Below are 22,457 nucleotides of genomic sequence, written 5' to 3' on the forward strand. Positions count from 1 at the left end.
GGCAGGCCACTCGTAACCAATAATCGACAAGACAACTGGATTCGAACAACACACCTACGAAATCGATTCTATCCAGCAACAGTGACTGCAAGAAGCATCCCTGCCCTTCGACGATTATCTTCACAAACCGTACGTCTCCGCCTCAGATGTGCAGGGATTGTCTTCATTGTGTCATGGAAGAAGATCGGTTCTGGGGCGGCAGCGTTTTGGTATCGGGTGGGATTTCAGCAAGACAGAGGACCCGTTTGATAGTGGTAGAGGTAAATCTCAATGGACAGCGCTACCGCGACGAGATCATCGGACCAGTTGTTCTACCGTTTTTGAGTCGTCATGGCCCAGGCATTACCTTTCAACATGACAAAGCCCGGCCTCATATTGCTCGACTTGTTCTGGATCTCTTCAACAAAAACAACGTGAATGTCATCCCCTGGCCGGCTCGCTACCCTGATCTATCAGCAATCGAGCACATGTGGGATGAGATGGATCGGCGCCTTCGACGTCAACCACGTGTTCCACAGACACTCCAGGAACTTCGAAACATGCTCCAGCAGATATGAACAGGTATCCCACAGAACTTTGGGCGACGCCTGGTCCATTCCATGAGACGAAGATGTGTTGCTTGCATCGCAACCAGAGGTGGACACACACGCTATTGATTTGTAAATTGACATTTTGGCATGTTCATGTTTTTTTAATGAAATCACGCATTTTCCGAAGTCAGTATGACAAATTAAAACCATTTGAACACTTACAGGAGTCTTTTATCTGTTGCAAGCCGAAATTGTTTCAGATTTGGTAAAAACATAACTTTGCATTATTCAATGTCACAGGAACTTTTGTTGTTCAGTATATAAAAATCATGGCACATAGCATCATATGCCTATCTGGCTTGTAGGAATCCATAGCCAAGCTATCAGGCTGTAGCAGGCTTTGAGGACTTCATAGCTGATCAGATATATATTCACAAGATTCAGATTCATGCCATTAACATTACATTTCAACGATAGGCCTAATCTATGATAGCAATACTTGTATTCAGGGACCTGATTTTATAAATACGTGATTTTAATCTCAATAAAATCCTTCCATCTTTAAGAACAAAACATAAATTTGACCATCTGTTGACTCTCAGAGCTGATGTCCAATGTTTCATTATGCACACTGGGATTACAGAGGGTCAACTGTGTGGTGGGGTGGGGTGGGGTGGGGTGGGGTGGGGTGGGGGTCTGTTTAGCGGGCCTTATGCACAAGAGGATTTGTCTGGCAATGGGTATTTTGTAATAAGTAGAGTGTAATAGTTCATTTTATGTTGGTTCCATGTGATACCTCCAATGTTTAAGCCTTATGCAGAGGAAGATTTGTCTGGTGTGGCCCATTCTGTACTCTGTGATATGAACCTGTTCATTCAAACGTACCTTAATGTGGTACAATCGATATATATTCCACACCAATTTTACCCGTGTATACCTGAAGGGTCAACTTTTTGTGGGTGTCTGGCGGGCCTTATGCAGAAGATGATTTGTCTGGCAATGGGTATTGTGCAATAAGTAGAGTGCAATTGTTCATTTTATGTTGGTTTCATGTGGTACCTCCAATGTTTAACCCAGCCCAAATTTTTGGACCCTCTCTGGGGGTCTGGCGGACCTTATGCAGAGGACAATTTGTCAGGTATGGGCCGTGTTATACTCAGTAACATGTACCTGTTCATCTAAACTTACTTTCATCTGGTACTTTGAATGTATACTCTAGTCAAATTTTACCAGAGTGTTCACTGAGTGCATTAAGGGTCAACATTTGGGGGTGTCTGGCGGGCCTTATGCAGCAGACGATTTGTCTGGCAATGGGGTTTTTATTCTTAGTAGAGTGAAATAGTTCATTTTATGTTGATTTCATGTGGTACCTCCAATGTTTAACCCAGCCCAAATTTTGGGACCCTCTTTGGGGGTGTCTGGCAGGCCTTTTGCAGAGGAAGATTTGTCTGGCGTGGCCCATTCTGTACTCTGCGAGATGTACCAGTTCATTTACACTTACTTTCATGTGGTACCTCCAATGTTTGATCCAGCCCTTAAATGGCCCCTTCTTTTGGGGGGCCAGGGGCCACACGCAGCAGGGGCTCCCCGGCAGACATCCATATATGAATATGTTGGGTTACACAGTAAATGTTCCTGTGTTCGGATATTGGTACCTTGTTCGTTTGACCAAAGTGCTCTGGGCTGCTGGTCTATCTGCGTCATGTTATCTTGGTAGGCCTGCGCGGAAGTTCCCAGGAAGGACGACGGCACAAAGAAAGTTGCTAATATCTCGTACAGGTTGAAGGATATGTAATCGTGTCACAAACATAGAATACAATTGTGCATGGAAAGATAAGTATCTCAGTAAGCCCATTCGCATGTACGTACAGTGTCTCTTTAGCAGTATATTTTCGTTGTTCTCCAGTATTAGGAGACTCTTTAAAAGCTGATTGTTCATCCTAATGAACTCATTCTAATATGGCAAATAGCTTTCTTAAAGAATGGCGTCTGCTTCTCTCACAAATATATTAACTGAAGGCTAAATTAATGCTATCACATAAGCGATGATACATATCATAGAGAACAATATAGAGAGGCGGCAATACAGTTACTGTTACAAATGTGGTATTTGTATTTACACCAACGTTAAAAGGAATACAATAAACAATGAAGTCAACACTGCATCATGTTCACCGTTTAATATACAATGAATGCATATATATGACTGTCTTAGGCAACGATGCATAACATGTTTTTATTTATGCTTAAAAAAATTAACATTTAGAAAAATAGAAGAATATGCTGAGAGAGAGAGAGAGAGAGAGAGAGAGAGAGAGAGAGAGACGTCATTCAATACGTTTAATCGCGTCAGTGAAAACCTGACATATATACATTTGTATGTGATCAAAAAGATCCATGACAGGTTCAAAGTACTATTTCCTGCTGATAGTGAGCACTATAACCACATGGGTCAATTGCGGCCACGGCTGCAAATAGAGATTCTGGTTGCGAGTGGGACGAGATCAAGGTCAGCGCAATTTCAGAGTTTCTTGTGAGAACCTCCCCCAAAATATCTGCTCCTCCAACCACTGTTCCAATGTGAAGCTCATATTGGAGATCCTCCCAAGGAGAGACGAACAGCCTGTCCCAGTTCAGAAAGATTTGGTTTCCTTTCAGAGACACAGCTATCTCAGCAGATCCTACAAATATTGACTAGGTGTCATACTTTAGGATGAATGAATGAGTAAATGCGATGGGTTTACGTTGCATTTAACAATAGTACAGCTATACCATCGTGGGGAACACCACAAATTATCTCTCTACCAATGTGGGGAATGCGACTGGGTTCCATCTAAGCGAAAACGTGCATCGCTAAAAGAATTGTCAACTCGGTTGTGTAATGATTCACCTATATTTCCCCTATATATAATGTATATTCCTGATGTTACCGGAAACACATTGGGACTTACATTATAGTGGAATACATTTAACTGTATCTTGGGTATATTTTTAAATGCAAGACATATCTAAAATCAAAAATTATTCCTGATTGGTTTGTCGTATTTTCGCACTTAACATTCATCGATAGGGGCACGAGTGGTGACGAATGGGGGAATGATGAGTCTCAAAATATGAATACATCACGGTCAGTATGCTATCCTATGGGCCAGAAATACACATACATATATAGCTGATATGCCAGGTTGGATATTCGTTATCATTACTATAATGTATATCTTTCCACACAATAAGATTGTCATTGGATGTCAAATAAGCTGCCAAGTTTAGGATAAAACAATGTTACCTGTTATCATCGGTGGATTGCCTTGGGTGGTAAGGTTAAGAAGAGTTGTTTCCCCTTGTATCCCAATGATGCTGTCTTGAGAAACTGCAACTTGGTAGGGGGCCAGGTTCTTGAAGTGCAGCCCACACAATGTGGCAAACTCAAAACTGGAATCTACTCTGTTCAGATGTGTGCTAGACTCGTCTGTAACCTCAATCTAAGTATGAAATCAACAAGGACATGTCACTACTGACAACAATGGTTTGTCATTTAATCTATTTATATACAGGTCAGATACAGGTAATACACAAATAGATATACCACAAATAGACTTACCAAAGTTGTCTGGAGAAGATTCTTTGCCCAGTGCATCCGCACCCTGTTGTTTTTAAGGCATTGACCACGTTGACGGTAGTACCTGACATTGTCCTCCAGGAGGACTGCCGCTGCAGGCTTCAGCTGACCACGTGTCAGAGTTACGCCATCAGAGACGAGTGACGACATCAAACCCACCGTGTTGATACAGCGAACTGTTGAGAATATCTTCAGAGGAAGGCTAATATTGACGCTTGAGATGTCAAAGTTAGCTGTTGTTTGACTTGGGGGAGCCAATTCAAACATCTTGATGTCACCTTTGCCTGGAGTCGTGCCTAGAGAGAAAAGTTACTTGTCTTAAAAACAAGTTAAAAAATATATTTATTTTTCAATCCACAATCAAAATTATTGGCAGGAAAAACTCATTGTAGCATTCCAAGCTTTCCAACATCAACATAATCAAACAATAATTTGTAAAGTAATGAATGAAATAACCAATAAGGTAAAAGTCTGTTTTCAAGAAAGTCCGCAAACGTGGTTATTCTTTATCTAGATAAGCCACAAGCATGTTTGACTTGTAAAACATGAACACAAAGTTGTACTGTGAAGCATAGTGGTGTTGTGTGAGGTTATCAGTATCATATCACGCTCAGTGAATAACTGAACATGTTCTTATACTTTCACTGGTAAGAAAGCGACCCCGTGAAGATCTGTGTTAGGTTTCCATCTCATCTGTTTTAGAATTTGTCTCCATCAACCAATACTTGTAAGAGGTGACTATATGGTAGGCAGGCTCGATGACTTGGTTGACGCATGTCATCGTATCCCAATTGTGTAGATCAATGATTTGGTGTCAATCACTGAATTGTCCTGTCGAGACTCCATTGTTTACAGACCACCATCTTATAGTTCGAATATTGCACATGTTCTGTTTTGAATATATTGCATACCTATTGCCCAGCTACAGTGCAGAATACTCGACTCTGGGTCCTCGACTGCCCAGTTTAAGTATACATCGCCCATAGCCTGGTAGTCAATGTCCATTCCTGCAGGAATAATGAAACATTCTTAATGTGACATGTACATAATCAATGGATATAACTATTTAAATGCAAATATACGACTGTTGACTCGTTTTGTAAATCTGATATATTAAATCTAAATATGTGATTTGACAGAAACCACAAGTATTTCACTTTACCATCTCCATCATTGACGTGAAAGAACATTGGTGGAGTCATGTCGACAGTGATGGGTTCAGGGTGGGATACAGTGGTGAGGCCAGCAGCATTCCTGGCTGTGATGGTCAGGTATAGTTTCTGTTTGTGAGTCAGCCTCAGACCAGACACAGTTCCATGTGCATGTCTGCCAACACTCTTATACCTCAGCACCTGAGTTCCTCCGGGGACGGTACCTTTACAAGACAATAATTGTATTGGCATCACAGTGATTTGATCAATGTTTCTCTCATTATGTCTAAATTATGACACCAAAGGTATCTGGGTACCAATACGTCACATCAAAAATAGACGTGTTACTTGTGAATCTGACTGTATACTTGACTGATGCTAATGGTACAATGACGAACATGTCCTGCACATGAAATTACAAGTAACAGCACAGTAAAAAGTCAAAGTCATATTGAAAAGAGCAATTGCTATTGCAGCTGAACTCTCGAATGTTACAATGGAAGACATACAAATTAGATTTGTCACCCTGTAGCTGCCTCCACGCATTAAGAAATGTGACGTGAGTCATCTTCAAATACAGGTGATCAAAGGTGATCAAAGAACTTGCCTTTGCATGTGTTTGCGACGGGTGTCGCCGGTGGGGCAGGACACTACAGACATGAACGCTCTCTCACGCACAAGCACGCACAAGCACACACACACTCACACACTTTTCCACTCCCAAAAGATTAAGCGAACAAGATATAGGTTGATGAGACATAATCTTATCACACGTACCTGCAGCCATTGTATATTCTACAATTGGAGATTCTCGATCATCATAGTGCCATGATGCATGGACTGATGACCATTGCTTCCGGAAGACAGATTGAAACAGGGTGTTATTTTCTGTCACCATATTATCTGCATTCCCCACATAATCCACTCTCTGCAACAACACGTGATCCAGGGCCATTTCCATGTTGTTAGAGGACGTCCCGATCTTCAACAATGTTGTGGTGTTCTGTGCCAAGAGGGTGAAGCTATACTGGCTCCACAAGATAATCCGCCCTCCAGTATCATGACACGTATCTACACAAAGGTGAGGATCGAGGCTGAAAGTAAAGGTGTCATTTCCAAACGAGATGAAACCTTCTACTGCTTTGTGATTGACAGTTATGTCCAAAGGATACCCAACATGGATGGTTACTTTGTATTTGCCACCAACTTCAAGGTCCATGACATTCTGTTGTATGCTGCCTCGTACAGAAACTAGAGTCTTCCCGTGTTTTGCATGGGGAGCACCAGATGTCATGAGCTTGATGCAAGAGTGCCTCCCAGTCTCCCATGAGGGTGGTTCAGGATGACAGTCACTGGATGCTGATTCTCGGCTAATGCTTTCCTCAAAGGAAGGATTGGACAACAAATTGTTTCCCAGATACGCAATGTTCTGAACAACAGGTGGAGATGAATCAATGATGACGCCATCTGATACAACCACTTTAGATGTGTGGCCAACAATGTCTACTGCATACACTTTGGTCCATATTTGTATTCCTGTAAATAATATTCATAAAGCCTTTAAGGACTCTTATAATCAACAGTGATAGTGTCCTGAATTGATAATACCATTACCATAGTCAATATGTATCTGGCAACAAAAGAAACCAGAGAGACTGACATGTCTGTTTCATATTTAGATCTATTCATAACAATTCAGTGACAAGAAACTCTCCACAAGACCGCATGACAAGAGGGATGACTTCAACTTTCCAATAGTCAATTTTCCCTCCATGTTGAGAAATATTAATATTCCTGCAGCTCAAGCCCTTGCTGTCTACATTTCACAACTTTCGAGGTACAATCGAGCATGCTCTGTCCACAAATATTTCAAAGACCGCCAAACGACTCTTGCTCAAAAGTTGTTTGATCAATATAACAACATTCAAGGCCTCAGTCAAGCTTTCAAAAAGTTTTATGGTGGGCATACGGAGGACATTTCCAAATTTGACACATCAGTGACCAAAATCATGTCCCGAAGCAATTCTCTTGTTTGATTTATATTATGTGCTTTCTTTGAAGAACATGTTCATGTATGTTCGTCCATGTTTAAGAAAGTTATGGCCCTTCCTCCATGCTTTACAACTTAATTACTTCTAAGCATACTGCCTGAAATGGGGACAAGTTTTCTCAGAAACTACTGAAGTAACATGAGTGAAACTTTGCAAGCTGATCTAAGAAATACTTACAAGATGTTGAAAATTGGTGCACATTTTGTTACAGAGTTAAGACCATTGCTCCATGCTTTTTAACTTATTGCATAGTGTCTGCAATGGTGACACGTTTTCAAAGAAACTACTGAAGTTAGGTTATCTAAGAGATACAAGACTGAATTGGTGCCATAAATTATTGTTTCCATAGAAGGGTCTTTTTGTGCATATTAATTTCACATTTAATCAATTTTACTGATGAGATAAAGCTACCCCAGTGCCTTCTTAAGACTTTATAGGACTTTTTTACAGTTTCTATTCACTATACCATATGAACAAACAAAACTCTGTATTTATTTATTTTATAACTGCGAACCGTTATGTCTGACAAACAATCAATAATTAGGTATTAAGTTAGTCACATCTATCTGTTGGATGAATAAATTATGGTAATTGCTTTAAGTTATCCTTTATGGTGTAATTTCACTTCGTGGCTATGCATTAATGTGACAGTAATTGATACAAGGGCCTGGAACATTTTTGTCAGATAACCCTGACAAGTATATATTTTTGGTTCAGTCCCTTGATTTGCCACTTAATGCAAATGGTCCAAGGACCATCTCTGTGGGCATGGTGGTCTAATGTCACCACGTCGTTTGTCTCGAAGTATAATTATGTTCCAATAGTAACACTGTGTTTTCTTTTTAAAACAACTAGACGAATGATTGATGTTAATACCATTATCAAGTGGTGAATCCAGGCGTGTCTTGGCTGAGGTATGTAGCCCCACATCCTGCCAATCCAAGATGTCGCATCCAGATGTATCATTGGTTGTACCAACACACCAGACATATTTGCTGATTGTGGAATCTTTGTCAGCAAACCCAAACCAGGAGGCAGTTACACGTGTCTGGGAGGGTTGGTAGTCAATATCACCGAGCCCTGGAGAGTGAAAGTAATGATGAAACAATGTCACGCTCACCGAACTACTTAAATATATGTGACCCCACAGACAGTATACATAATACACCCTCTAATGATTGAATATTTAATGGTATTGAATTCTTGTTCATAACTTTGGTGAAATCCTATGCCTACCGTCGCCATCTTCTAATATCCCCGCTACTGGTGGCGTGACATCGATCTGTACCCCATCTGAGAACGCCCAAGCAACCAGTCCTGCTTTGTTATACGCTAATATGTTGGAGTAGTAGATTGTGTCTGATTCTAGAGACAACCCAGGCAGTGTGCAGTTAGTTGTAGTCATGCCAGACGACTCATGTGTGCTGTAACCTGAAACATACCGGCACAGGCAAAGTTTCCATTTAGTTCTAAGCATTCCGATTAATGCACACGCATAGTTGCAAATGTTTTTGTTGTCCAAAGGTTACATGTTGTGGGAACCTACCGCCGGGTGAAGTACTTGTATATGCCCCGTATTTCAGGAGTCCTGTCTGTGTGTCCATGAACACGTTGTTCCAGCTTAGGTATATCCTATCTACACGGCTCTGATAGTCAGTGTCTTTCCTGTCTCCAGATTCCAGGAGTTCCTTCACCTATCAAGAAAAACATTGAATTGTGACTTTGAAGTGAAAACGACTTTATCAAAAAGGCTCATTGTGATTATATTTGGACATTTGTAATACAAGTCCAATCATATCTTATGAAATATGTGATCATTATGTATTTGATACGCTTTGTAAGATTCAAAACTGATGGAATGAATTAACATCTATTCTGATAGTATATTATGCAAGTTTCCTACCGCTACTCCTTGTTGTGACGCTGTTCTTGGTCTTGTAATATCAATAAGGATACCATCAGATTTGTAGATTTTGTAGGTCTCCTCGTCATACCAAGCTCGCACAAATACACTGTAACTGACCCCTGATGTCAGCTCATGCCCTGGAATAAAAATATATACAGGCTCATGTGCGTTTAGAAATAGAGTCAACATAGCATTTAGGCAAATACAGAACAGAACAGAACAGAACACACTTATCCCTCCACCCCCTTACCTTTCGGAAGTGCTATGACTGTAGACATAAGACGTCCTGCATCAAACCACACTCGTTCCTTACTTTCCTCATAAATCCCAGTCGGATATGGCAGACTTGAATACCCAGCACTGAACTCATACCTGCAAATAACATCGTTAAAGGCCTGTATCTATCTCAGACATAAGTAAATGGAAGTAGTATAATTGAAATGGAAGTGGAAATGGTACCAATTACCTCACAGGGTGGGCAGTTTGCATGTTGGTTACCGTCCATGTTGCTGCAAGGAATGAGTCATAGGGGGAGAAGTCCATGTCATCGCCCAATACCGCAGATTTCAGGTCAACGATGTCAATGACAGTCAGTGAAGAATTTCCTACATCAAAAACTGTCACATACATTTGGGCATAACATGGAGACAGCAGGCAGTACGATGTTTAGCATAAAATGAAAATCGTTTATCTCTATAAACCATGTTCAGAATTGTAAATATTTTGACTATATTTTAACAAGGTCTTCAGTTACTTTATCATGACATTGTATTGGCCCCTCCGGGGTTCGATGTCCCACTTGGGTACAATGTGTGACGCCCATTTCTGGTGCCCCCCACCGTGATATCGCGCGAGTATTGATGAAAGCGGCGTTAAACAATACTCAATCATACCATTTGCAAACACTGTGCATCCTTGACTGGTGCCACACGTCTTGTCCTGGATGGCACAGACGCAGTGTCCCTCACAGCTGTAGGAGCTGCACCGTCTCACCAATTCCAGCTCCCCTCCCCCTCCCAAAACCAGCTCGGAATGGAGGGGGCGGCTCTGTAGTCCAACCTGCATCACGAAACGAAGTGAACAACAAAGAAAGGAAGAAAAACGAGAAAATGTACACAACAGCAACTTACAAGGAAAGTCAACTTTGACAAAGTACTTACACCATTTACTGCCCACATGGTGATGAAAACAGAGGATGTTGATGACATGTCAGTGGTGCTGATGTTGAATGTCTGCACTACTCCCTCATCTTCCAGGTCGACGCCACTGATGTTGTGGTATACCTTCACCAGCTGGTCCTGGACATACACGATGCATACATTCAGAACAGTATTACTTGTTGGTTGGTTTGTTGTTTAACGCCGCACTCAGCAATATTCCAGCTATATGGCTCCGGTCTGTAAATAATCGAGTCTGGACCAGACAATCCAGTGATTGACTTCATGAACATCGATCCACGCATTTAAGATCGATGACAGGCATCAACCAAGTCAGTGAGCCTGACCACCCGATCCAGCCAGTCGCCTTTTAGGGCAAGGATGGGTTGCTGAAGACCAATTATACACAGGATCTTCACGGGTCTATAACTTGTCAATGCAACAGACTAGCCAGAGTAAGTCATGTGCCAAAACAGATTCCATTTGGCTCAAGGGGCAAAATAGCCGCGCAAATTATATGAATGGAGCCCTGAAAATCAGTGATAAACCACACTACTTTTGTTCCTCTGAAACTTAACATTGCATGCAGATGTTACCTTAAATGCCTAAAATATAGCTTTTGACATAGGAATCGAAATCAGTTCAATTAACCTCTAGACTTGTGTTAATACAATGTCAATTATAAAGTGTTGTAACCTGTGCCAAGTCGTTGGCAAATGGTCGAGAGCCAACTGTAGTCATATAATGATCTATGCCAGAGTGTAGATCTGCAAAACCCAGCCATGCAAGACTCAGGCTGTTTGTTGTCCAAGTCATCCAGCCAGACTGATTCCTTGACAGTTTGGTAGCATGGTCCGTTTGCACAGCAAGTACCCCTGCAAAGATGAGATTGAATTAGATCTTCTTGTGCACATAATTTCATTATAAACACACTACAGTTCAATACTAGTAGATAAGATATTTTATATCAAACTCTGTATTTATGGTTGATATTGACCTACCTGTTGTTGGTTCAGAGCTGTCAACCAAAACGTCTCCAGTCTGAGTTTGTGTACAGAGACCAGCCATGTTGCATGCTACAACCTTCACCCTGTAGTGACTTCCGTCATGAAGGTTCAGCTGTGTGAAGGTAAATTCTCTCAACAGTCCTGGAATCTGAAGGGAAAACGTGTCTCCTGGTTAAGGTTGTTATATACAGTAGACGGATTGTATTACTTAATTACATACGTTTATCATGTTTGTTGAACAGATATTAATGCAAATCAAATCGAAGATTGGGAAGGTGAGCTAATTCTTTAGGACTTGTCCTGTTTCAGTAATTGGTATTGGAAAGTCCCTGTCAACAGCTGATTGTTTGCTCTTACCTCCATCAAGGAAGAATCAAACTCCCCCAACTGATGAGTGGAGATGGAGATGTACTGTCTCTCTATGAAAGACTCCTCGTCCTTCAGCTCCCAGCTGACACTCACAGTAGACCGACTTATCAGCGTCATGGCTACCAGCGATCCCTGCCCTCCGGCAATATATGGAGCCTTAACCACCTCAGGTGTGCTGTCGTCAATGATGAAACCATTCGATGTTGATGTGGTGAACATTCCTAGAGTCATTTCCAACTGGAGTCATTATCACATAAAATACCAAAGCCCCGAGTATTTGAATATTCATAGCTTAGAGAAACGAAAATGATTTGAACCTAACTGTGAAATGGTATAAATTAATATATACTTATAAATGCTTTCCGCATCACTTGACGCTTAACATAAGTAGAATTATGTCAAACTGTCATTCCTAAAGAATGTTCATTATCTAAAACGATCAACCTAATGTTTTCGAAAACATTTCTGACAGATATTCTGGATATTCATCACTGTGGTGATATGAAAGAAAGCTTGATTTCAAAGCAGAGCACGAGGTGTTTGTATCTTGAAATGACTATTACTTTATCCTGAATCTTTCAATTTCTCATACCTGCTTTGTTGAACGCTCTAACTGTTATATACATCCTTTTTCCGACTGGAAGCAGCTGGCTTTCATTCAGTGTATGGAATGCCACCTCTTCAAGGGCAGCATGTTGGGATGAGAGAATATCATTGCCTCCTGGTGTTGTCCCCACCTGCCATTCATAGAAGTCCAGACCTGACTCTGTGTCCTGGAACCCATGCCACTTGCAGCCCAGGAACGTTCTAGTGACAAGACATGTACATATGAAGTTTATTATATTAATCCATAAGTGCATACAATCGCATATAGTATAGTAATGATAACTGGGTGATACAAATGAGTATATATTGCGATGTATAGTGATTTTTGTATACATAATATAACCACGATGTATAGTGATTTTTGTATACATAATATAAGACCCGTGGAGATCCTGGGTAGAATAGGTCTAATGCGACCCATGCTTGCCATAAAAGGCGACTATGCTTGTCTTGAGAGGCGACCTATGGCATCGGATGGTCAGGCTCGCTGACTTGGTTGATGCATGTCATCCATCCCAATTGAGTGGATCGATGCTCATGATATTAATCACTGAATTGTCTGGTCCAGTCTCGATTATTTACAGAACGTCATGATATAGCTGGAATATTGCTGTGGCGTTCAACAACAAACCAACCGACATAATATAAAGTTAATATGAAAATAACTTAGCATAAATATGAGCAAACCTGGATGCCTGGTACTGGGAGTCTCGGTCGTGTGTGCCGTCCATGACGCTGCCAGGGACAGGTGGACTTTGATCCAGGATGACACCGTCAGATGTGGCGCTGCTGCACAGTCCCGCCTTGTTACACGCTGTCACTGTCACGTAGTACCTGACACCCTCAGCGAATATAATGTGATGGAACACAACATCTGGAAATAAGCACAAGGCTAGTTCAGTTTGCTGTCTCAATGTTGCATTCAGTATAACATTCAGTAATAAGTGGTAAATGCTAAAATCTATTTCAGACTATTGATGGACATGGGGACTAAACAGGGCAAAATGCAGAACAAAGCATTATAATGCTGTTTGAAAAGGAACGAAATCAAGACACATTGCCTAAATGGACTTCAGCTACGATCTTGGAGTGCCTATAATACGCAAATGCACAGGATATCGGTAAAGAAACTCAATGTACTTGAAGCTGGCCTCCAAAAATTCGAAAGATTATACAAGGGTGCTAAAGGTGAACAGTGTACATGTTGTATGGTGCCCATGTTGTGTAATGAGGATAGAGAATTAAGTCTAAGATTGATTTAAGTGATATACAAAAATATGCCTTTATACTTTCAGACCATTAGTTCTGTCGATGCCATTTGAAGTCATGAACAGGAAAACATCATGTAGGTTCATTGTTTTGCAGACCTGACCAGTTTGTATACCTCACATCTGGTACCTAATGAAACCCACCTGTTCTTGCACCAGCATCAAATTCTGCAACTGTGTCCTCACAACCAGGGCAAGTCCCAACCTTGACCAAAAAGTGTGAAATTGCAGAATGGAAATCGGAAAACCCGTCCCAGTGGGCTCCCATGTCCTCTGTTCTGGTAATATGATCTCTATCCTTCACCCCTTCAGCTAATGATCTCCCATCAAACACATGACCGACACTAGGGGCTGTTGTATCCACTTCCAGTGGATGTGACGTGATGAATGTGGTGAGACTCACTCTGTTGTAGGCCTGCAGAGCGGAGGGAAACAGATACATTAACTGTTCATTCACTGATAAATGAAGGACTTACATTGGCTTGAAATACATGTATGCTTTCATACTTTGACTACCGTATTTTCTTGAGTATAGTGCACACATTTTTTTCCAAAAAGACCCAGGTGTGTAGAAGGGGGTGTGCATTATACACGAATTAATGAGTTTTGATGTTTTTCCCCCCATGGAAAGACGTTACTGTGAGCACATCACACTGGAAATACCATGTCAACAAATCCATACTGAAGTACACAAATTAGTCATGTAATTACACGAAATACATGAAATTTTTTTTTCAAAAATAATGAATCCGCTAGAGGGGGGTGCGCATTATACATGGGTGCTCACTATACTCAAGAAAATACGGTATGTCGTCTTTGACGCTTAATGACTTATGGTAAATCATGGAATTGAGGACTTGTGCGATCATTTTATCACAACCACTCAGCCTCTTCAACTTCTATAATATTGTAAAAGTGTCGAGGTGCATTCTGCCGCAAGATTCAACATAATTGTTTCTGGACCTTAACTAAAAGCATGTTGGATATCCAAAGTTATATAACACTGACAAAATCACCTTTACTGTAACAAACAAACTGTGACCATCTTTCATAGTTTGGGAAATGTCAAGTTCTGCACAATGGTTCTCTACTCGTCTCAATCCCAAGATGTCCTGGTGACCTGGTCTACTTCCAACATAAACATCGAATTGTTTGATACCACTCTCATCGTCCATAAACACTCCCTCCCAGCTGAAATACAAAATAACAAGAAATACACTGCTTGTTATCGAACTATCATTGAGCCCTATCAATATCCAGAGTAGGAGTACACATAGCATGTGCAACTGTTTGATTGGCTGTTTGATTACGCTGTGGTCAGAAATATAGAACATGGTAATACAGAGCAAACCTACTTCATCAATGACTTTCATGGAGCAAACAAACTGTGAATGATGAAATCAATACATTTTAGTCCACTGTGCCTAACACAAGATATACAAGCACAGAATGTTAAGGTGTGTGAATAATAGTCAAACTTATGTTTCTGTGATTTAAACCTAATGAAGAACACAAATTTGTAAATTTTCTAATAAATTGTATATTTACATACTTATCTTATCTCACACTATGCATTTCTTCTTATTCTTCGATCTTGGTGTGGAAACGTCCTAGAACAAAGTTTCCAGCTTCAAAAAACACCACTGACCCAAACACATCCCTTACATCACCAATCACCACTGTGATAATGGTTCACGCACCACAAAAATCCAGTGCGACACAACCCCAGCGTCCTGATGACCTGACATATCCAGCACCCTCATTCTCAGTCTAGAGCGTACAGGCTGGTGTAACTGTGATGCTGGGATGGTTGGGTGGGCATTTAGCGTGTGAGAAAGGATAAGTATATAAATATACAATTTATCAGAAAATTTACAAATTTTTAAACTTATCCTATCTCACACTATGCAATAATCCCACGGTTGGAAGGTGGGGGCACAGAAACCCTAGCCTGTAAGGACCTCAAACGTGAGACGTACACGAGGAAGCTGGAACTAATCAGGAAAATTCAAGGATTTTACAAGGATTAGTGATAAACTCGTGTAAGGGTTGCTTAAAAAAACCCTCTTTGTGCTACCAAGAGATATACATCATGACATCGGGGAATCATGTGTTCCTTGGTTTCACACAGGACGCTATTCTAAGAAACGACTGCGTAACCATGAGTCAGGCGACACCCACTCGGTCACGACTTAACCTCACCCCGGATAGCAGGAGGTCCCCGGCGCAGGTTCTACAAGACAGACCTCACACATATGCACCCAATGACGTAAGGCGGACCAGCTTGGCGTCTCTTTTATCGCTTCGTCAACCTATCAAACTCACGTAGAGATTGAATAAGGTAAGAACAAGAAGAGGAACGATTGAGGACAACCGTTTATCACACAGGTTGTCAATCAACTACTGAGACATCACATGCTCAAAGGCAGAGGTGAGCAGGTAGAAGATCGGGACACCATTTAAACAAATGGCCGCACCAGATGGTGACTTCTGTTGGTGTTGACCCGTTTATCACACAGGTCTCCAATCAACTAGTGAGACATCACATGCTCAAGGACAGAGGTGAGCAGGTAGAAGATTGGGACACCATTTAACACATGGCCACACCAAATGGTGACTTCTATTGACGTAGACTGAAGTCCCAACAGACAGGCATATATACCCTCCCAATGGGAGCTTGTCTGTGAAACCCGATTAACATGAGCAATAAATGAAATTATCGCAGTATATACAGAAAACCAGACATAGGACTTGTAGTCCGCTCGGCTTCCTCATCTGCGCTGTGTGGCTTCTGTGACCTGGGAGTAGGAGGTAAAGACCATATCAGAACGCCATAATATCCCTCAATGATGGCTGAAAGTGTGCAATACTATGCAACGCCAAAGTGGAAGTCACTGCCCTCATCTCATGAGGATTGGAAGCAGCTGGGGTGGTAGTCCCTCAAAGGCGTAGACCCTGAGAATGATAGAACACAGCCAGTGGAGATGGTGGTTCAAGATACATCCAAAGTTGCAGCCGTCGACAAGTGAATGAAAACATGCTTGCGACAGCGACGGATGGTCTGAGATGCCTTCAAGTAGATCTTGTAGGCTCAGGCTGGACAAAGTGAGACGTCTTCCATGACATCAGCTCTCAATCAAAGAGAGTGGTGGAGGCTAAAAAGACGATCCGGTTCTCTTTGAATGCTATCTTATTAAAGACACTGGAACCGGACTCAACCGACGTCTAAGGCACGAGGCCTTCTAACATGAGCTGCAGGAGTCAACGCAAGCAGGAAAATCGTCATGAACGTAAAGTTCAAGGTTTTATGGTTTATAGTCAGCCAAGAGAAGTGACAGAGGAATACAGGGAGATCCCATGCTGGAGGGCCTATTCTGGAAGATTGGTCCATAAGGTGGTACGAGCGAATCAATGTCCGAAGGTCAGTGACAGCAGAAACCTTGGAACCTGAAGTCATGGTAACGCCTGATTTACTCGCAGTCTGAAAGATCTGTGTAGATCTATCGGTTCGGGAACTGTAGTAAGTTTTATCCCATTAGTGAGTTAGTTGGAACAAAACTGATCGCTGTCCAGTAAGTGCCCAGTGTCAAATCATAAGATGCCTTTTACTTCTTAAGTGACATAGGTAGTCTGCTACTGGTGGTATAGTAGCTTGGCTGCAGAAAATCCTGGATCTTGAAAACTGGTGAAACTTTCCCATTTATCATCACCTAGATTCTCGTTGATTGACAAAGTGCTAAGGAGGCTGCCTTAGCTGCTCTAATGGAAATCATCTTACGAGACTGCTCTTGATATACTCCATACGTGAAGTTCGTATAATTCTGGTCTTGGATGGACCTGATTGGAGTGAGGATGTAGCAGTGGATGTGACCAGTTTGTAAGTCTTAGTAGTGGAATCTCTGACAGTTTGACGATCTCTGGAACCCAAGTTCTTGTCGGTCAGAAGTGCTACCAACAGCAGTTGTAGGTAGCTCGTGTGTAGAATCTTGTAGAATCCTTGGTATCAAGGCTGGTGGGTGAAACGCATACGGGTTTAGGTCCTCCCATGATAATGTCAGAGCATCGATTGACCAGGCTAGTGGGCCTGGTGCTGGTGACACCATGTTATCTCATGCAAATAGGGTTATTAGTAGACAACCTTTTCTTTTATTGCCAGTTGGAATGCTTCGGCTGTAGCTTCTGGACAAGGTGTCTGCTAATCCACTTGCCGCTCCCGGTATATGTCTTGCCTTTATCGCTAAGTTGAGCTTGTCTACCAAAGGTGAAAAGTCAACTGCAGGAGTGTCTCTGATTTCATCGTGCCTTGAAGGCGCATGCCATAGTTGAAATGAGTGTCCTGATCCTCAGACATTGGTTTCTTGTCTGTGGGGTCCAAAGAAATATTGCCTGGATTACAGCCTCGTATTCCATATAATTGATGTGGTAGAGCTGTCTGCTTCTGACCATAGGCCTGATGTTACTTCAAAGTTGAAGTGAGCTCTCCGACCTTGAAGTGAGGCATCCATGAACAGGTGGTTGTTGTATTCCGGCTTGTGTAAACAAGTTCCTGCGTACATAATTGATTCCACTGTCCTTCACAAGAGGTGTTTCCTCAATGGTGCTCTGGTACTAGGATGTTAGTCTGGCTCATTAGACTTGATCCCAAGGAATGGAGATCCTGGAATGGTTGTCAGTCGGACATCTGAAAATTTATTAACCAACGAAGTTATGTTGATAATTTCCGGTTAATTGTTGTGGTCTGAGTAATTGTTGATATCCAGGCTTGAATCCCTTCATCCAGGTAAAATGTATTACGGATTCCTGTGTGATGAACAGCAATTGGTTTAGTCATAGTCATGGGTCGAAACAATTCCAAAGGGTAGTGTACTGCCAGTGACAAGAAGGGTGGTTCTCCTTCTGTTGTGTCAGTCCAAGCTGTCGTCTGTTGACTGGTGGCGGTTGGAATGGGGTAGCGGAGAGGTCATCTGAAGTGTAATAGCTATTACCATACGTAGGACGTTGAACTTCCGAGTTGTTGATGTGGAGATGAGTTTGTCTGCAGATCGACGTTCAAGCACACATAACACAAAAATTGTGTTCTAAAGCGATGGTAAAATCTTGACGGTCGTGTGTGTGATCTAGTTTCTAGTAGAAAAATGAGGCTGAAGATGCAGATCACCTCTTCTCACCAGGTGAGTAGTTGCTCTAAGCCAATCAACACTCACCTCTTGGATGTTTGGGAAGGCATATGTATATATGACTGTCATTCATTGGACTATTTGTGTTGTGCTAACAAAGTGACTGTCATGGCTACTGAAGATGTAGTTTACCGGTTGGCTGTTTGTACGAAGCAAGGTAATCTGGATCACGTTGAAGAGCAGAAACCGTGCCTTGAATAGACGTGGAGAACATAAGGATCATATACCGAAAATGAAATGTTGATATTCACCAGCTCTCGTCTTGAATAAGTGAGGAATGACTTGTCCTGCCAGGTTGATCGGCGACGCAGAGAACTAGTCAAGAGACGATGGATTCCATCGCCTAAGCACCAGAAAAAAGCGCTGTGCATTCTGGTATCGATGCGACGACAACAGACGTTGTGAAGATGTGACAGACCGTACATATAGTCATTGACTACTACTGTAAATTCTTCGCACGGCTTGCATGAGATCAGTCTGTACCAAAGTCAGCATGGTAGTTCTTGTTTACAAACAGCCATCTCGGCGTGATGTGTAATTCAGCCATGCGCAGAAAAAGGGAAATACAGATCTTTCCGATCACGTGGTCAGAAAATCTGCCATTTGTATTGATGAAATACTGATGAACCATGATAAAGCATGCCAACTAATATGAAATATCAGTCTGAATTCGAGGTCGTCGATGAGAAAGGTCGGCTGCGATGATATCGAGCCTCAGGATGATGTCGTCTGTCTGACGATTCAAATCTGAATAGGTGGAGCGCGTTGTCTCGAGTGTCATAACCTGTAATGGAATATCAGGCTGAAACGAGGGCGTCGATGATAAAGATCTGCTGCGATGATATCGAGCCTCAGGATGATGTTGATTGTGTGATGATTCAAGTCTGTCATAACCTTGTAATTGTGATTTCTCATAGCAGAGTATCGTAAGACGATTCATGACTGGCAGGCAAATGGACCGGATCCATGATCCGGTAGAGAAGAGACGTCAGTATCTCAAACTCGCCATACGCGGTGACTGTGCCTGTAAGATATCAACGAGACCGGTTGGTCAAGTTCGCTGATATGGTTGGTGCAGGTCATCGTATCCCAAGACATAGACGGATGCTCGTAATGACAATCACTGGATTGTCTGATCTAGACAACGGAATGCAGTGAAGGCGTATAGAAGTCTGATGCACGATGAGAGAGAGGTCTATTGATTCCGTGGAAGAATGACGATCTTAAGACTGAGGACGATCCGTCGTTCGTCTGTATTATATAACAAAGTTATATCAAGGATAACATCTTCTCAGTAAAGTACATGTTCGTACTTATGGGGTTGAGTCTCGTCCGGGATTCGCACCCACACTGCCAGAGTAAGGTACCTAATCGCCAGCACACAAAGTCATCACTCAGCCACCGAGGCTTCCTGCAGGGGGTAAAGTCGTACCAGCGGACGAGTTCTTAATCGGACGATGTGTCGATGTAACGATTTATCCATTTGCCGACGTATCGATGTGTCTATTTATCAATGTGTCGACGTATTGATGTATCCATGTGTCGATGTATCTATGTGTCGAGGTATCGATGTATCCATGTGTCGCCGTATCGATGTATCCATGTATCAATGAATCGATTTATCCATGTGTCGACGTATCGATGTATCGATTTATCCATGTATCGACGTGTCGATGTATCGATTTATCCATGTGTCGACGTATTGATGCGTTGTATCATAGAATGGGGATCCCTCGGTATCGATCTGTAGAAGAGGCGAAACTATCGATCCTCCGAGGTACGATCTGACGGACTGTCCATCCAACATCAGCATCTTGTCGATAATGGTGAAGTCCGGTGATCTGTCAATCTGTCGATCCCTTGGTCGTCTATGATCCCTTGATCACTCGGTCGTTACGATCCAGCGAAGGATGACGGTCCTGTAAGTGAAGATCCGTCGTCAGGTGGCTATCACTTCCTCGCCGACTATTGTAGTGTTTTCGGTATAAGGGTTGTCGCCATTAGAAAGCCGGAGAGGTGTAGCTGTATCCTCAGAGCGCTGTAGAAGTGATGACCCGAGTAAAACAAGCGTGTTGGGGGAAGAGGCAACCCTCAGTTTACGGCTTGACTTCCCAGGCTGAGTCAAGGGCCATAGTCCAACACGATGAACTGGCCATTTAAATGCGGGACCACTGTGGAAGCAAGGGAGCGGGCACGTGCACAGGGGCGTGGTCCGCACAGAGATCCGGGAATCTCAGCAGTCAAATGGGACGGAAAGCGATCCTCCTCTACGGATAGCGATGAAATCATCGCCAAATTAACTATAATATTTTGTTAAGCAAGAATACGAAGTTACAGCCACAGGGGATAACACAATCATTTGGGTTTCAAAGCGGAAGAAAAACAACATGCACGAAAACCGTAAACAACGCCTTGAACCGACAAACAGTCGCCTTTATTGAACACTAAGCTAAGTAAGTTGAGATCCAATGGCAAGATGGAACACAGTGGACATCGTTATTAATACCACTCTCTCTTTGTGGTAATGGTAAACTTTAGTAGTGATGTCGTGTATTTAAATTTTATATATATATAAAAAACAAAACAAAAAAAAACCAAACAAACAAAATTTCTCTGTTCAAGAATAATGTCTTAACACCATAGCAATAGAATTGAGAATGAGGGTGCTGGATATGTCAGGTCATCAGGACGCTGGGGTCGTGTTGCACAGGATTTTACTGGTGCGTGAACCATGATCACAGTGGTGATTGGTGATGTAAGGGATGTGTTTGGGTGAGTGGTGTTTTTTGAAGCTGGAAATTTTGTTCTAGTAAGTTTCCACACTCAGATCGAAGAATAAGAAGAAATGCATAGTGTGAGATAGGATAAGTTTAAAAATTCGTAAATTTACTAATATGTACCACACTGAAAGGATTGGCGCTGTGATGTATCTTTCTTCAAGTTGTATGTTTATGCCTGTGTGGTAGGGTGGAGTAGAGTCGATGACAAAACCTGCTGACGATATAGCTGTGTGGCTGTTGACAAAGTCGGTAGCTGTAAACACCAAAATCAAAATCATCTCAGGATAATATAGATTCATGTACAATTTACTACTTAGTTTCAATCTGCTGGAATCCACAAATACATATGAATACATGTCATGCTGTAAATGGTAGTATTATGAGGTCAATGACAACAGTGGTACATATAGTTTCTGTAAATGGTAGTATTATGAGGTCAATGACAACGGTGGTACATATAGTTTCTGTAAATGGTAGTATTATGAGGTCAATGACAACGGTGGTACATATAGTTTCTGTAAATGGTAGTATTATGAGGTCAATGACAACAGTGGTACATATAGTTTCTGTAAATGGTAGTATTATGAGGTCAATGACAACGGTGGTACATATAGTTTCTGTAAATGGTAGTATTATGAGGTCAATGACAACGGTGGTACATATAGTTTCTGTAAATGGTAGTATTATGAGGTCAATGACAACAGTGGTACATATAGTTTCTGTAAATGGTAGTATTATGAGGTCAATGACAACGGTGGTACATATAGTTTCTGTAAATGGTAGTATTATGAGGTCAATGACAACGGTGGTACATATAGTTTCTGTAAATGGTAGTA

The 22,457-nt window shown here is 41.9% G+C and overlaps 1 protein-coding gene across 1 annotated transcript in view; it reads right to left on the minus strand.

Annotated features, from left to right (window-relative positions):
- Positions 1-2,237: 2,237 nt before the first annotated feature.
- The window catches only part of LOC139443253 (uncharacterized), a 76,546-nt gene continuing 56,326 nt past the window's right edge, over positions 2,238-22,457 (minus strand). Inside the window, exons 37-58 of the mRNA XM_071224224.1 lie at positions 21,742-21,874; positions 14,681-14,855; positions 13,809-14,079; positions 13,084-13,270; positions 12,383-12,597; positions 11,779-12,011; positions 11,416-11,569; positions 11,111-11,289; positions 10,418-10,555; positions 10,151-10,316; positions 9,724-9,862; positions 9,508-9,629; positions 9,255-9,394; positions 8,898-9,045; positions 8,588-8,782; positions 8,228-8,431; positions 6,078-6,836; positions 5,312-5,524; positions 5,061-5,156; positions 4,132-4,445; positions 3,817-4,012; positions 2,238-3,211 (exon numbers count right to left, since the gene is read on the minus strand). Coding sequence (XP_071080325.1) covers positions 2,937-3,211; positions 3,817-4,012; positions 4,132-4,445; positions 5,061-5,156; positions 5,312-5,524; positions 6,078-6,836; positions 8,228-8,431; positions 8,588-8,782; positions 8,898-9,045; positions 9,255-9,394; positions 9,508-9,629; positions 9,724-9,862; positions 10,151-10,316; positions 10,418-10,555; positions 11,111-11,289; positions 11,416-11,569; positions 11,779-12,011; positions 12,383-12,597; positions 13,084-13,270; positions 13,809-14,079; positions 14,681-14,855; positions 21,742-21,874 — 4,652 coding nt within the window. The 3' untranslated portion in view covers positions 2,238-2,936. The remainder of the gene's footprint in view (positions 3,212-3,816; positions 4,013-4,131; positions 4,446-5,060; positions 5,157-5,311; positions 5,525-6,077; positions 6,837-8,227; positions 8,432-8,587; positions 8,783-8,897; positions 9,046-9,254; positions 9,395-9,507; positions 9,630-9,723; positions 9,863-10,150; positions 10,317-10,417; positions 10,556-11,110; positions 11,290-11,415; positions 11,570-11,778; positions 12,012-12,382; positions 12,598-13,083; positions 13,271-13,808; positions 14,080-14,680; positions 14,856-21,741; positions 21,875-22,457) is intronic.

Source organism: Haliotis cracherodii, unplaced genomic scaffold (genome assembly GCF_022045235.1).
Source record: "Haliotis cracherodii isolate W230 unplaced genomic scaffold, xgHalCrac1.p SCAF_5, whole genome shotgun sequence".
Classification (NCBI taxonomy): Eukaryota; Metazoa; Mollusca; class Gastropoda; order Lepetellida; family Haliotidae; genus Haliotis; species Haliotis cracherodii.